This window comes from Agrilus planipennis, unplaced genomic scaffold, assembly GCF_000699045.2.
Source record: "Agrilus planipennis isolate EAB-ADULT unplaced genomic scaffold, Apla_2.0 scaffold81, whole genome shotgun sequence".
Taxonomy (NCBI): Eukaryota; Metazoa; Arthropoda; class Insecta; order Coleoptera; family Buprestidae; genus Agrilus; species Agrilus planipennis.
The window spans coordinates 1262816-1278975 of record NW_020438902.1 but is presented as its reverse complement, the minus strand read 5'-3'; the positions used below and the strand labels follow the sequence as shown (position 1 = coordinate 1278975).

General features: G+C 30.7%; 1 protein-coding gene across 1 annotated transcript; it reads right to left on the bottom strand.

Moving 5' to 3' along the window:
- Positions 1-1193: 1193 nt before the first annotated feature.
- Positions 1194-15475, bottom strand: LOC112904079. The gene is made up of 3 exons (XM_025973303.1): positions 15395-15475; positions 2164-2295; positions 1194-2055 (listed from the first exon to the last, which is right to left on the bottom strand). The coding sequence occupies exons 1-3, from the start codon at positions 15473-15475 to the stop codon at positions 1810-1812; spliced, it is 459 nt and encodes a 152-aa protein (XP_025829088.1). The 3' UTR covers positions 1194-1809.
- Between the last annotated feature and the right edge of the window lie 685 nt (positions 15476-16160).

Genomic DNA, 16160 nt, shown 5'->3' with positions numbered 1-16160 from the left:
TTAGTATTAATTATATTAAATAATGATATTTTAATTTATATCAATAAATAATACATAGGGATAACTAACCTCAATTATATTGGAGCACTTAAAAAAGTATTTTAGCACAATTTTTTCACTAATATTCACAAATAGTAAATAATATTAATCCAAATATTCAATTTAAATCACTACTGAATATATTTTATTGCCACATATATAATTCGCACTTGTATGAAAATAAAACACGTGTTGTGACTGTAAAAACTAAAACCATGTGGATAAATATTATAAATAAATATGAAAACAGTGATCAGAGGCGACAAGCGTACCAACATGCGCGACTAAGAGAGGTTTTATTTCTATTTCGTTGGTAGCTTTTTTCCGAGACTTAATGAATTCGGTTGAGTGGGCAACTTCATGATGTTAATTTTGTGTTACAGTGATGCGCGCGCATCTTGAAATTTCACTCTCATCAGTTTTTCATAACGCGCCTAAAGAAGTATAACTTCAATAATAGGAAGCGTTCTGTTGCTTCTGTATCTGCAAAATCATCAGAATACCTAATCTGCCTCCAATAACATAGAGTTTTCGAGACACTACAACTGAAAGTTTGTGCAGCCAATTTGACCTTCATTTTTTCTTGAAACCAATTTATATGTCTTCTGGTGATTCTGGTTGCAAGATGTAACCCTTCTTTCTCTTGAACATCAATTAATTTTTCTAAATAATCCCATTTGATAGGTTGTTCATATTCATCAAAAAATATCTTATTTGTACCCAATACGTTTCGAATTAATTTTAGCATATGGGGGGGATCTAATAAAAAATAGACGGGTTTGTTTGTGACAGGGTGCGAAAAGTAAGTTTTTTGGGAGTCAGGAGAAATATCAACACCTAAATGTGTGGCCATCGCTGTATTTGAGGCTGCTCCATCGCAAGTTAAGCTACAAATAGTAACACCTGTTTCATGAAGAAGTGTTAATGGTTTCCTAATCAAATTAGCTTTTTGATTTCCATTCAGGCTACAAATAAAAAAGTATCCTATGGGAAGCTATCAAGTATCATTCATGCAATTTATTAAGAAAACAAATGCTTCTTTGGCTTCTATAAGATCGTCACTATTTGTATCACCCACTAAATCAACATACCTAAAACAAGTTTCAATTTTAACATTATTGTTTATTATTGGATAACTATTGTCTTTCATTATTTTAAAGATGTACAAGTATAAAAATAGAAAACAGTAACATGCAAAATTCTATAGTGTTTACCCAATAAACCGCTCACCATCCCATTCAATTTTCTTACACAATGAAATTTCGTCTACCATTAAGCTACAAATACAAACTTTGTCTCTCATTTGCATTTCAAGTACTTTATCTTTTAAAGTACGCATTGACTCTGCATTAAAACCAGGTTCACATTCGATTATTTGATACTGTAGTATCGGGAATGCGTGCTTTTTAGTTTATGGTAGGCTTAAAGTAATTTAGGAATAGTTTGTAATTTTAAGGGATTAAGCAATTGTTATCCGTATGTTTAGAATAAGAAGCAAAATATTTTTAAGCAATAAACTTTAAGAAAACTACTGCGTCCTCTCCAGCCTTAGGGTTTTATTAGCTGACTGAAGGTACCATGAGAAAGTGACAAAATTGACACCTGCAACGTTGGGGCAAAGAGAGACAAAGAGGATATACTTGACTGAGGGTCTCAAAAACATTACGGTCAGTCTTGTGAGGTAGAGTTGAATCAGTTCTCGAAGACAGCGGTTGTAGAGTATCGAATTTGTACGAACTTATGATATGTTCGTTTTGTATTTCATTTTATTTAATAAACACTTTTAATTCCTCCGAATTCTAAACTAACTTCACTATTATTAGTCCCATAATACCACTTTTGTAATGTGCGAGGATGAGGAAGTGCATTATTAAAATTTTTTCTAACGAATTGGTAACCTTTTGGGGAATAGAAGGTAAGCGTTAAAGCAAACTTTTTTAATTCTACTGGATAAACGCGTTGTTTTCTTTGTAATATCTGCTTAAACAACACTTTGGTCGAATGTGGCACAGTACTCTACAATGTTTCATTCTTCAACCACCAAAATAGTAACATGCATTGATGTAAATTAGTTATTTAAGTATCTGTAAATACTCTCCAAAAGTACATAATGTTAAACTTTACCTCTATTACTACAGCTGATAACAATTTCTTCTGTTTAAGGTGTTGCATTAAAGAGTGGATACTATTAATACGCTTCCTAAGTAGCCGATTTTGCTGTTGCAATATTTTATTTTTTTTATTTTTCTCCCTTATAATTTCAATTTAGATTTATTAACCAGATAGATACATGTTATTACATAGTAAATCCTGCAGAAGTAATCGAAGTTACTTGTGCGCAGGGCCGGTTATAAAAATTAAACTTAAAATTAGAAACTTAAAACTAAAAATACAATNGTACATGGTAATACCGGTAATGTCACCATTGAATGATATCATCTTTTAACCAGTTCCCAAAACTAACGTATTAATATAATATATTTTTAACTTAATTGCACAATTAATACCTCTAATAAATAACAATTATATATATCTTTTATCCATTCTTTAAATTTTGCTTTAGTATATTTGAACACATTAACTCTTTTAAGTTGATCAGGGAGTTTATTGAAATTTATAGTAGCTGTCATAATACTCATTCTTTTGCTAACAGCTTTTTTCATTAGTGGTATAGATATTTGCTTATTTTTTGTTTTGCTTTTTGAATTCAAGAAAGTATTTCTTAGTTCATAGTAGTGGAAGCTTAATGATTCAAGAACAAAAGATTGTTCAATATTTAGTGGGTCTTTATCATTTATAAAATTATTCTTATTGACAATTTTTAATAGACGTGTTTGTAATCTTTGTAATAAGCCTAGAACATTTGTATATGCTCCACCCCAAGCTATTATACCATAAGTAGCTATGCTATGAAAAAAGAAGTAGTATATCGTTCTTAGTGTTACTGTCGTCATTACTTTGGCCAGTTTATAAAATAAAAATATTAAGTATTTAGTTAATGTATTGAACATGTTCCTCCCATCTCATATTGTAATCAAAAATAATTCCTAGATATTTACAACTATTAACCCTTTTAATTTTAGTCCCAGCTATTCGTATATTAATATTTTTTGGAACACTATCACAGTAATTACCAAAGGTAATAAAAACAGTTTTATCAATGTTCAGCGATAACTTGTTTAGTGCTAGCAGCGCAGAGAATTGTTGTAAATAGTGGTTCATCCTTGTTTCCACTCCAATCCAATCCTTATCAAAGGCTATTAGAGCAGTATCGTCAGCGTAAGAAATCACAGCATCCGTTGGCATAGATGTTAGTAGTCATTGATGTAAAGTATAAAGAGTAAAGGACCAATTACCGTTCCTTGTGGAACTCCAGTTGTTATTTCCTTGTAGTCCCCATAGCAGCCATTAATTCTGATACATTGTTGTCTATTAAGTAAGTAGCTTTCAAGCAATTGAAAAGCCATACCTGTAATTCCATAATTCTGCAGTTTATCTAACAATATCTTGTGATCTACTGTGTTAAATGCCTTAGCAAGGTCCAGAAAAGTGACTGCAATAGGTACACTGTTATTAAGTTTATTGTATATAATATTAGTGATAAGTTTATTGTATATAATATTAGTGATATGATGCAAGGCATCATTGGTCCCTCTAACTCTCATAAATCCAAATTGCAGATCCGAAATTATCTTGTGCTTGTTAACAAAGTCTATAATTCTATTGTAGATAAGCTTTTCAAATATTTTAGCTACATATGTTGGATATCAACGATATTGGTCTGTAATTGGTGACATTGGTTTTACTTTTATTGATTCTGGTTGCAAGATGTAACCCTTCTTTCTCTTGAACATCAATTAATTTTTCTAAATAATCCCATTTGATAGGTTGTTCATATTCATCAAAAAATATCTTATTTGTACCCAATACGTTTCGAATTAATTTTAGCATATGGGGGGGATCTAATAAAAAATAGACGGGTTTGTTTGTGACAGGGTGCGAAAAGTAAGTTTTTTGGGAGTCAGGAGAAATATCAACACCTAAATGTGTGGCCATCGCTGTATTTGAGGCTGCTCCATCGCAAGTTAAGCTACAAATAGTAACACCTGTTTCATGAAGAAGTGTTAATGCTTTCCTAATCAAATTAGCTTTTTGATTTCCATTCAGGCTACAAATAAAAAAGTATCCTATGGGAAGCTATCAAGTATCATTCATGCAATTTATTAAGAAAACAAATGCTTCTTTGGCTTCTATAAGATCGTCACTATTTGTATCACCCCCTAAATCAACATACCTAAAACAAGTTTCAATTTTAACATTATTGTTTATTATTGGATAACTATTGTCTTTCATTATTTTAAAGATGTACAAGTATAAAAATAGAAAACAGTAACATGCAAAATTGTATAGTGTTTACCCAATAAACCGCTCACCATCCCATTCAATTTTCTTATGCAATGAAATTTCGTCTATCATTAAGCTACAAACACAAATTTTGTCTCTCATTTGCATTTCAAGTACTCTATTTTTTAAAGTACGCATTGACTGCATTAAAACCAGGTTCACATTCGATTGTTTGATACCACTTTTGTAATGTGTGAGGATGAGGAAGTGCATTATTAAAATTTTTCCTAACGAATTGGTAACCTTTTGGGGAATAGAAGTTAAGCGTTAAAGAAAACTTTTTTAATTCTACTGGATAAACGCGTTGTTTTCTTTGTAATATCTGCTTAAACAACACTTTGGTCGAATTTGACACAGTACTCTACAATGTTTCATTCTTCAACCACCAAAATAGTAACATGCATTGATGTAAATTAGTTATTTAAGTATCTGTAAATACTCTCCAAAAGTACATAATGTTAAACTTTACCTCTATTACTACAGCTGATTCATCTGTTAACAATTTCTTCTGTTTCAGGTGTTGCATTAAAGAGTGGAAGAGTGTTGTTGCAAAATTTTAATTTTTTTATTTTGCTCCCTTATAACTTTAGTTACAATTACTTTATATGTAGGATCTACTGCAGCTGAATTGCGATCTTCCTNGGCCACTTCAGCATTTACAGAAAGAGTATTCTCTGTTATGAACGCAAAGTGGCGGGACGACAGGAATAAAGTTTCATTAAAACTAATTAAAAATGAACTCTTAGTTTACTCAAATCTTTGTTTGCCATGTTTAGAGGCTATTAATGTATTTAAGAGCGACAGCAATTTGTTACTGGCTGCTAGGTGTAACAAGAAATATGTTTTTAAAAACAAAAAATTAAATACCTTATCTTTATGCCGAGTACTTTTTTTTTAACCTTTTAGTCGAAAAATACGTTATATAAAGCCTGAAAAGGTGGCTACCCTATTCATAGTGTACAAATAATACCATTAAACCAATTCCTTAAACCCTATCCCGGTATGTGTTTGTGCTTAAAGAAGTTTCACTTCAGTAGCATGTCTTGAATTTTTTTATTTGTATGTTATTGTAGTTAAAAATCGTATTGGTATTATCTCCGGCAAGGGAAACTTTTTTTATCCGAAAATATGGCAGTTAAGATTTTTTTATAAGAGGTGTGTACATGGTAATACCGGTAATGTCACCATTGAATGATATCATCTTTTAACCAGTTCCCAAAACTAACGTATTAATATAATATATTTTTAACTTAATTGCACAATTAATACCTCTAATAAATAACAATTATATATATCTTTTATCCATTCTTTAAATTTTGCTTTAGTATATTTGAACACATTAACTCTTTTAAGTTGATCAGGGAGTTTATTGAAATTTATAGTAGCTGTCATAATACTCATTCTTTTGCTAACAGCTTTTTTCATTAGTGGTATAGATATTTGCTTATTTTTTGTTTTGCTTTTTGAATTCAAGAAAGTATTTCTTAGTTCATAGTAGTGGAAGCTTAATGATTCAAGAACAAAAGATTGTTCAATATTTAGTGGGTCTTTATCATTTATAAAATTATTCTTATTGACAATTTTTAATAGACGTGTTTGTAATCTTTGTAATAAGCCTAGAACATTTGTATATGCTCCACCCCAAGCTATTATACCATAAGTAGCTATGCTATGAAAAAAGAAGTAGTATATCGTTCTTAGTGTTACTGTCGTCATTACTTTGGCCAGTTTATAAAATAAAAATATTAAGTATTTAGTTAATGTATTGAACATGTTCCTCCCATCTCATATTGTAATCAAAAATAATTCCTAGATATTTACAACTATTAACCCTTTTAATTTTAGTCCCAGCTATTTGTATATTAATATTTTTTGGAACACTATCACAGTAATTACCAAAGGTAATAAAAACAGTTTTATCAATGTTCAGCGATAACTTGTTTAGTGCTAGCAGCGCAGAGAATTGTTGTAAATAGTGGTTCATCCTTGTTTCCACTCCAATCCAATCCTTATCAAAGGCTATTAGAGCAGTATCGTCAGCGTAAGAAATCACAGCATCCGTTGGCATAGATGTTAGTAGTCATTGATGTAAAGTATAAAGAGTAAAGGACCAATTACCGTTCCTTGTGGAACTCCAGTTGTTATTTCCTTGTAGTCCCCATAGCAGCCATTAATTCTGATACATTGTTGTCTATTAAGTAAGTAGCTTTCAAGCAATTGAAAAGCCATACCTGTAATTCCATAATTCTGCAGTTTATCTAACAATATCTTGTGATCTACTGTGTTAAATGCCTTAGCAAGGTCCAGAAAAGTGACTGCAATAGGTACACTGTTATTAAGTTTATTGTATATAATATTAGTGATAAGTTTATTGTATATAATATTAGTGATATGATGCAAGGCATCATTGGTCCCTCTAACTCTCATAAATCCAAATTGCAGATCCGAAATTATCTTGTGCTTGTTAACAAAGTCTATAATTCTATTGTAGATAAGTTTTTCAAATATTTTAGCTACATATGTTGGATATCAACGATATTGGTCTGTAATTGGTGACATTGGTTTTACTTTTATTCTTATGAATAGGGATAACCTCAGCACTTTTAAAGTCTCAGGCCACACAGATTCATCAATACACCGATTGAAAATGTAGACCAATGGTTCGAGTATAAATGGCTGTATAGCCTTTAATGTTCTGACATCAATGCCATCCACACCACCGCCTTTCAGCTCCATTCGGTCTATTATCATAGCAATCTCATATGCTGAGATTGATGCCAGAAAGATGGAATGCTGATTAGGGATGGGCAGTGCGTTTATGACATTTGTTGGTTGTTGTATAGTATTACTGAGATTTCTGCCAACGTTGCAAAAAAAAGGAGTTCATATAATTGGCTAAGTCTACAGGTTCTGTGATTTTTTCGGTTTTATTAAATAGATACTTTATATCATTATTCTTGGGATTCCTACCCATTTTCGTGTTTATGTAATTCCGTAAGTTTTGTGGGTTATTGGAGTTTCTTTGAATTTGTTGTTTGTCATGTATTATTTTGGCTTCAGTTATAGTTTTGTTTAAGCTTTTAACATAATTTTTGTATTCAGTTTTAGCATTTTCGTTAAATATATCAGCCTTCCATTTTTTGTATAGGATTTCTTTACGATGACATGAGTTTATTATAGCTTGTGTTATCCAGCTGCTTCTTGGCTTGTTTTTCTTCCCATTTTGATTATCAATCACTTCAGCCACTTTCATGCATCTTTTTATTTTCAGTATCAATGCATCAATGAGCGGGTAGTGATCCGTGAAGGAGCTTATGAGTTTGGCTGCTTTTGTACCATATGTCTCCATTTTACTAAAAACATTATCTATGCATGTTCCTCCATCAAGGTTTGAGGCTGGTCTAGTGATTCCCTGAAAACCAGGGGAATAGCCCTTTTCTAAAAAGTTGTTCAGAAACTCCTGACCAAGATTATCAAGTTTCAGTGTATCTATATTAAAATCTCCTATGATTAAGTGATTCTTAACCTGTTTTTTAAGTTCAAGAAATTCTTTCAGGTTATGAATGAATTCAGCCTTTGGTAGATCATGAGATCTGTACACTGCTGAGATCTCAAGTTTTTTTGAATCCACTATATCCACAATAGAATTAATTATTTTAAGATTATTTATTTCAATAATTTCCACATCATGTATAACACTCTCAAGAACAAAAATAGCAACTCCATCAAATCTATTGATTTTGCTATTATTATAATATATTTTATATTGATTAAAAGCAAAATATTGATAGAAATCTAAATTCCATGTTTCAGTGCNTTGATGTAAATTAGTTATTTAAGTATCTGTAAATACTCTCCAAAAGTACATAATGTTAAACTTTACCTCTATTACTACAGCTGATTCATCTGTTAACAATTTCTTCTGTTTCAGGTGTTGCATTAAAGAGTGGAAGAGTGTTGTTGCAAAATTTTAATTTTTTTATTTTGCTCCCTTATAACTTTAGTTACAATTACTTTATATGTAGGATCTACTGCAGCTGAATTGCGATCTTCCTTAAAATCTCCTATATATCTTTTTCTTTTGTTGTCAGCATTCACACTTTCCTCGATATCATAATTACTAGTAGATGGCTTACTGTATAGGTAATTCACAGTCAGTCAATGCAATATTTTTTTGTATTAGGCGTCTTACTTTAGATCTGATAATAACAAAATTCACTACTTACTCATTAGTGATGGTTTCTGATTTTTCATTCGAACAATTACGTTGCCGTTTCATAGGCTTCCTCTTAACACTTTCTTTTTTTAATAAATGTGTTGGAAAATCAAAGATACTAGGAACTGCATCTTTTTTCAGAGTGATCCTATTACTCTATGGGTTTTTCTTGAAACAATCAGCACCGAAGTGTTTTGAGCATATTCTAGTAAATTTTGTAGGCACAAAATTTTCTCGACGGATTGCTACTAACTACTTTTTCAGTAAGCTTTTCTCATCTGGAAATCTTCAAGAAATTAAAGCAAGCGATCAAAATAACGTTTATATGGGATTTTCAGCGACTAACCTAATGTCATGATGATGTCACTTGTCCGACTTGTTTCGACTTATTACTGCCTATCACTTTTGGACATGCTTAAACAGTCCACAATCCACTTTCGTCGCAGTTATATATATATTTTGAGCCTCGAAATTGTATTTTTCACCCATCATCTTTAAATTTGTAAAAAAGCTGTTATATATTTTTTGATTAAAACTAGTAGCGCGAGACAAGCTAGTGGCTACAGGTATTCTTAAACTTACTTCTGGATTTCTGGAAAGAAAACCAGAAAACCAATATTTTCCAGTAGCATTGTTTGATGTCCAGCTATCAGGATACTTTTTGAATTCGCCTCTGCGAATTTAAAAGCCAATTGCAATGCTTGTTTTCTAGTCAGACCGTAATGCATTTTACTGCATGATAGTAAATATTCAACTAGTTTTTTTTCAGTAACAGTAAATATTTGTGACTCTTTGTACTGGCCACTTTTTGCTTCAAATTTTTGTAATTTTCGTTCAACTTATATCGACTTAGTGTACTTCAGTAGTGTAGCTATAGGGATACTGTGACAGTTCGATGGCCTGTCCATCTTCAGTCCCTTACCATGCCCTCTAAAGCCACCTTGAATGTAATTTTTTTTGTGCGTAAGACCGAAACGTCGTGGCCAGTGTTGTAAAAATGTGTTTTGTTTGACCTCTAAGACACCTTGGAGATTGAGAAATGTCACAATCATAAATTTTGTTAATTAAGTTTGTAAAAGTTTTTTTCGATCATAAATTGAACTATAAAAACTTCCTCGAGGTGGTAATTCAATATCTTGTAATTTTTCCCAACAGTCTAGTTATTCATTCGAAAAAACACCCTTACGCTGAACTAATTCAAATTCTTCATCATTTTAGTAATACATCCTTGTGATAATTTTTGGTTTCTTTTCTATCAATTTTGTGAATGAAATATACTTCTCTTTATTGACCGGCAATATAGACATATTACCTTTTATTTCTACGCTTAAAGCTTTAATTATGAAATGACTGTCATATCCGGATAAATTGTGAAAAATTACAGGTATTTGTATGATCATTCTTATAATTCAAGTTACAAATTGAATGCGCTGGACCTCTATAATTTGCTCTTAAATGACAGTGATCCTTTACTTTAACATTTTCACTACTAAATGGTTTACAACAAATATGACAATATCTAACAGTAAGATGTTGATTTTCTTGTTCATATGATAATTATTTAATTGGAATAATGTTTGAAAAGATATTTTTAAATTCGAAAGCTAAAGTTTCAAGTTCCTTAACGAACCATGTAATACAATCTTTCCCTGTGTATAACTTAAATTTAGAAAGAGAATCATCATAATAACACTTTAGATAATATGCAATACTGAAAGGCTCATGTTTCTGATACTTTTGCATTTTACTTGTACATTTTAAGTCATTGTGTTTAACTAGTATACTTTCCAAATCAGCATAAATTACAAACGGTACAAATTCCTTATTTTTAAAATTTTTAAATTTTAAAAACTTTTCGTTATCTTTTGGCAAAGTGATTTTTGTCCTGTTTAAATTTTTACAATCAATTAAATGCGTTTCTAAAGTCTGCTTTGATGTAAAGTTGTTGAGACAACGGTTACATATCCATTTTCTAATTTTATTGTTTTTCATTTGTTTGTGTAACAGTCGCGAAAGGTCATTAATTAATGCAAAATGAAATGTTCTGTTTAATTCAACATTTGTTTCATTAAACTCAGTAGAGGAATCTGAAAAATTATTTTTATCATCAATATCGCAATTTAAATTATCACACGGAATCATTAATAAGTTAATATGAGGTGTAAAATCGGTTTTACTCAAACAAATGGGTACAATACTACTTTTATCAAGTGTGAAAACATTAATGGATAAATTGTTAATTTTTTCAAATTTATTTATATCCTTCAATTGAATTGGAAAATTAATTCCTTCATACTTAAGGATTCTACTAAAGTGTGGATATGATGTTGTTCTATTTGGATTTTTATTGAACGGTGAAGGATGTAGTGCAGCTACAACTGACCATAGAAAACAAAATTTATCGTTATTTTGAATATTGATAACTGATTTTGAATTTTTAATAAATGAAGGCATTTCTACATATGTTGAAATACCTACGTTAATTGGAGCATAATTATTAATATTTATTTTAAGTTGTATTATTTCGTAAAGGGCCCATCCTGACTCCCGTTCTTGAAATCCTTCTAGTTTTGTTAATATTTTGTTTTTAATGTTTTCATTGTACCAATCTTTTAAATTTGAATTGTGATCTATAACGCTATTTCTAGTTGTAAAGTGTTTAATTCGTAAAGGGCCCATCCTGACTACCGTTCCTGAAATTCCTCTAGTTTTGTTAATATTTTGTTTTTAATGTTTTCATTGTACCAATCTTTTAAATTTGAATTGTGATCTGTAACACGATTTCTAGTTCTAAAGTGTTTAATTTCAGTCTCACCATTTTGGGATTTTATAAAATTGCCGTAAAAGATTGCATTTACCTTTAAAATAGACTGTTTTAAATAATTTTTNTGGTGTTATTGGTACCAATTACTACTGAAAATATCAACGAGATGTTTATTTATATTTGAAGACATATTAAAGGCTTTAACGCTTGTTTTCGACTAGCACTACTATCTATGATTGAACATAACATTTGGCAGGTACTGTATGAAAAAGTGTGTTTAATGAACAACAGTTGAGAGTATAAGTATTAGGTTTTTTACCCTACCTACGATTTTGCCAGTACGCATCCAAGACAGTTTCACTTGTAGAGTAAAACGGTTTAATTTTAAACTTGAAGTGTGTTAAATTTATTACATATTTGTAGCAGAATTTTTTTTTATAGTAAGAGGTGAAGAGGTCATCTTTTATTATTATTATTGATATTTGCATTACTTCTGTACGAACAAGTTGTTGCTTGTTTATACGGGAGATGTAATCCGCGTGTTTGTTTATAGTATTAGCATTTTTTAAGCCTCTGTTATTACATGTCACGTGCGGCGGATATCGATCGTAGACATGCAAAAAAAAACAAATACCAATGCAATTTATGTATAAATGTTATAGAACAAAAAAGTCTATTTTATGGTTCAGTATTTTATTAATTTTATTGCAATTACAATCTATTTACATGTATATTCATATATAAAAATACATTAAGTTATTTTTTCACAGATTAACTGAGCTATTTTATCACCTATCTCTATTACAAATTCTTTATTAGAATAATTAAATAATAATTACACCTGTTCTCCTATGTCTATACAACAAAAAATTATTAAGCCTTTTCAAAGGAAAAAAGCCCCGCTTCGTTACCTTTGCCGACGTCTTTACTTCCCTTGTATGTAATAGTTAGCTGGGAATGTTTCATATATTCTATGCGTTCTTCTGTGAGGCACTCGTACATTCGTTTCGGCAAGTAGATTGTATTGTTTTCGGTTTCCACCACTACACATTTACCGTGTCTTGTTTTGCTACGGTAGATGTTGATTACTGGAAGAGGCTGGTCCTTTACCATGTCTTTTATATGTAAAATCGGTTTAAATTGGTCACACATTGCCATCTTATTAATTGTATCCAACGTACTATNCAACTGACCATAGAAAACAAAATTTATCGTTATTTTGAATATTGATAACTGATTTTGAATTTTTAATAAATGAAGGCATTTCTACATATGTTGAAATACCTACGTTAATTGGAGCATAATTATTAATATTTATTTTAAGTTGTATTATTTCGTAAAGGGCCCATCCTGACTCCCGTTCTTGAAATCCTTCTAGTTTTGTTAATATTTTGTTTTTAATGTTTTCATTGTACCAATCTTTTAAATTTGAATTGTGATCTATAACGCTATTTCTAGTTGTAAAGTGTTTAATTTCAGTCTCACCATTTTGAGGTTTTATAAAATTGCCATAAAAGATTGCATTTACCTTTAAAATAGACTGTCTTAAAGAATTTTTAACTTTTAAAGCGAAACTTTTGTAGGCTGCATCTAAAAATTTAATCGGTTCCTTAATTTTATAATTTACAATGCTACCAGTTCTAATTCTTCCTCTAAAACATGAATCTAGGTCTACCCATTGTATATTTCTATTTTTAGTTTTTTTTGATTTATTCACATTTGAATCAAGTTCATATTTAAATTTATTCTTATAAAACTTTAACATTGCCAAATTTGTTTCTAACTGAAGCTTATTTCTAATATTATCTTTCTGTTTTATAAGTTTTTTTACTAACCGAATATTTTTATTTAAAAGTTTAATGAATTTCGTATATTCATCCTTAGTTTTAATTAATGTACCAACTTTTTCTATTTTCTTAATAAAATTCTTAAGTATAATATTAGCTTCCATTACGAATTATAAAAAGTATCTATTATTTTATTCCTGAAGATCCAAATCCACAATTTGACCTATATGTATTATCTAATGATGAACATTCAACAATTGTTGGATATGATATTTTTTCACAAATTAACTGAGCTATTCTATCACCTATCTCTATTACAAATTCTTTATTAGAATAATTAAATAATAGTACCTTAATTACACCTCTGTAGTCTTCGTCAATAACACCTGCTCCTACGTCTATAGAATGATTGACTGCTAGTCCAGATCGTGGAGCAATACGACCGTAATGACCAATCGGTAGTTGAATTTTAATTCCAGTATCAACGAGAGTTTGACCACGAGCAGGAACTTTGTAACTATAGGCACGTCTCAAATCGATACCTGCAGCGAAAAGTGTTGGTCTGGTGAGTGATTGACTATTGTCTGTTAATTTAACATATTTTAAAATAGGAGAGTCCATAATGCTTTAATATATACAAAAACTATAAGCATGCAATAAAAGTAAAAATTAAAACATAAATCACCACTTATACTTCGTTTAGTTTCTGTAGCGATGTGACCTTCAGTTTGACCGGCGCAAAGTGGAAGAGAACAGCACTAGGTCAGAAAAGAAAGGAGACAACTCTTAACCGGTGAGGAGTGTATAATCTGTACAGTACTGCACGGAAAAGTTGACCATTTTATCCACCACAATTGCATAGCTCAAATGTGCTGTTATTGGTACCAATTACTACTGAAAATATCAACGAGATGTTTATTTATATTTGAAGACATATTAAAGGCTTTAACGCTTGTTTTCGACTNGAAATTATTTTGTCGTGAATAATATTTCGAAACGTTATTTCTTTATAAACAGATGTTTTTACTGACCTTGACCATCGCACAACATATTATTATTATTATTGATAATTGCATTACATCTGTACCAACAAGTTGTTGCTTGTTTGTTTATAGTATTGACATTTTTTAAGCCTCTTATTACACGGCACATGTGGCAGCGGAAATCAATCGTACACATGTAAAAACAAATACCAATGCAATTTACGTATAAATGTTATAGAACAAACAAAAATTCTATTTTATGGTTCAGTATTTTATTAATTTTATTGCAATTACAATCTATTTACATGTATATTCATATATAAAAATACAGTTAAACGTAGAACAAGAAACATTGTCTTTATTAGTATGATACATACAATGGGCTGGTTTTTTATTAAACTCTGGTGCAATATTACTGTAACCTAAATCTATAAGTAACATTAGCTTGAGGTAAATAGGAATTTACGAGTTGATATTTTTGATGAACTTTTAAAAAATATTTCATCGGCATTAGAAAAATATCTTTCTAAAATAGGTCGTAGCTGGGACAGACTCTTATATCCATGGTAGAAATTGATACCGAGATGATTTTTTTCAATCCAACGAACCATTCTTTTCGTGGCTTCTGATAACGATGTAAGTGTACACGGTGGACGGAAAACAAAATGAGCAGTACGATTTCCATCGAATATGCTCAATTCTTTCGGCACAAACCCTTTTAGTTCGGGAATATGAAATCCTTGAGTATCTACAATAATTCTATTCATTTTTCTTCTTCTGGTTTATGTTTAATAGAACAAAGATAAAAATACTGAATGTCTATGCCCTCTCACTCTCAACTGGATACTGATCAGAAATTTAACTTAATTTGTTGTCTACTTTGAAATTCCAATTTAACATCGACTGTTGAAGATTATATAGACTCATTTTGTTTTGTAGTGTTAAGGACAAAAATGGGTTTTTTCAAAATCTTTGTATGAAATTAACGGTTCCGGATATACTTTGTTTAAGTAGTTCTTTTGAAAATCGACATACATCTGATATGCTTCTGCATAGCGCTGTTTCGTAAAGTCCATCTTCAGCGATTCATACGGATAACATTCGGAATTCAAAAACAAACGGATATCCATCAAATCTATATTTTCGAAACTGGTTATATCTTCTAGGATATTATCTCGTCTGAATATCTATGCCCCCTCACTCTCAACTCGATTTGAAGGTCATTGCTGAAGAAGTAGACGACACACAACCCCTTCTTCTCCTCGATGTCTTTCAAGGTCATTCTTTGGCCACCACCACCACCACGACCACCCCTTTTTACTGTAGGTAAGTGGTGATTTTTGTTTTAATTTTTACTTTTATTGCATGCTTATAGTTTTTGTATATATTAAAGCATCATGGACTCTCCTATTTTAAAATATGTTAAATTAACAGACAATAGTCAATCTCTCACCAGACCAACACCTTTCGCTGCAGGTATCGATTTGAGAAGTGCGTATAGTTACAAAGTTCCTGCTCGTGGTCAAACTCTCGTTGATACTGGAATTAAAATTCAACTACCGATTGGTCATTACGGTCGTATTGCTCCACAATCTGGACTAGCCGTTAATCATTCTATGAACGTAGGAGCAGGTGTTATTGACGAAGACTGCAGAGGTGTAATTAAGGTACTATTATTTAATTATTCTAATAAAGAATTTGTAATAGAGATAGGTGATAGAATAGCTCAGTTAATTTGTGAAAAAATATCATATCCAACAATTGTTGAATGTTCATCATTAGATAATACATATAGGTCAAATTGTGGATTTGGATCTTCAGGAATAAAATAATAGATACTTTTTATAATTCGTAATGGAAGCTAATATTATACTTAAGAATTTTATTAAGAAAATAGAAAAAGTTGGTACATTAATTAAAACTAAGGATGAATATACGAAATTCATTAAACTTTTAAATAAAAATAT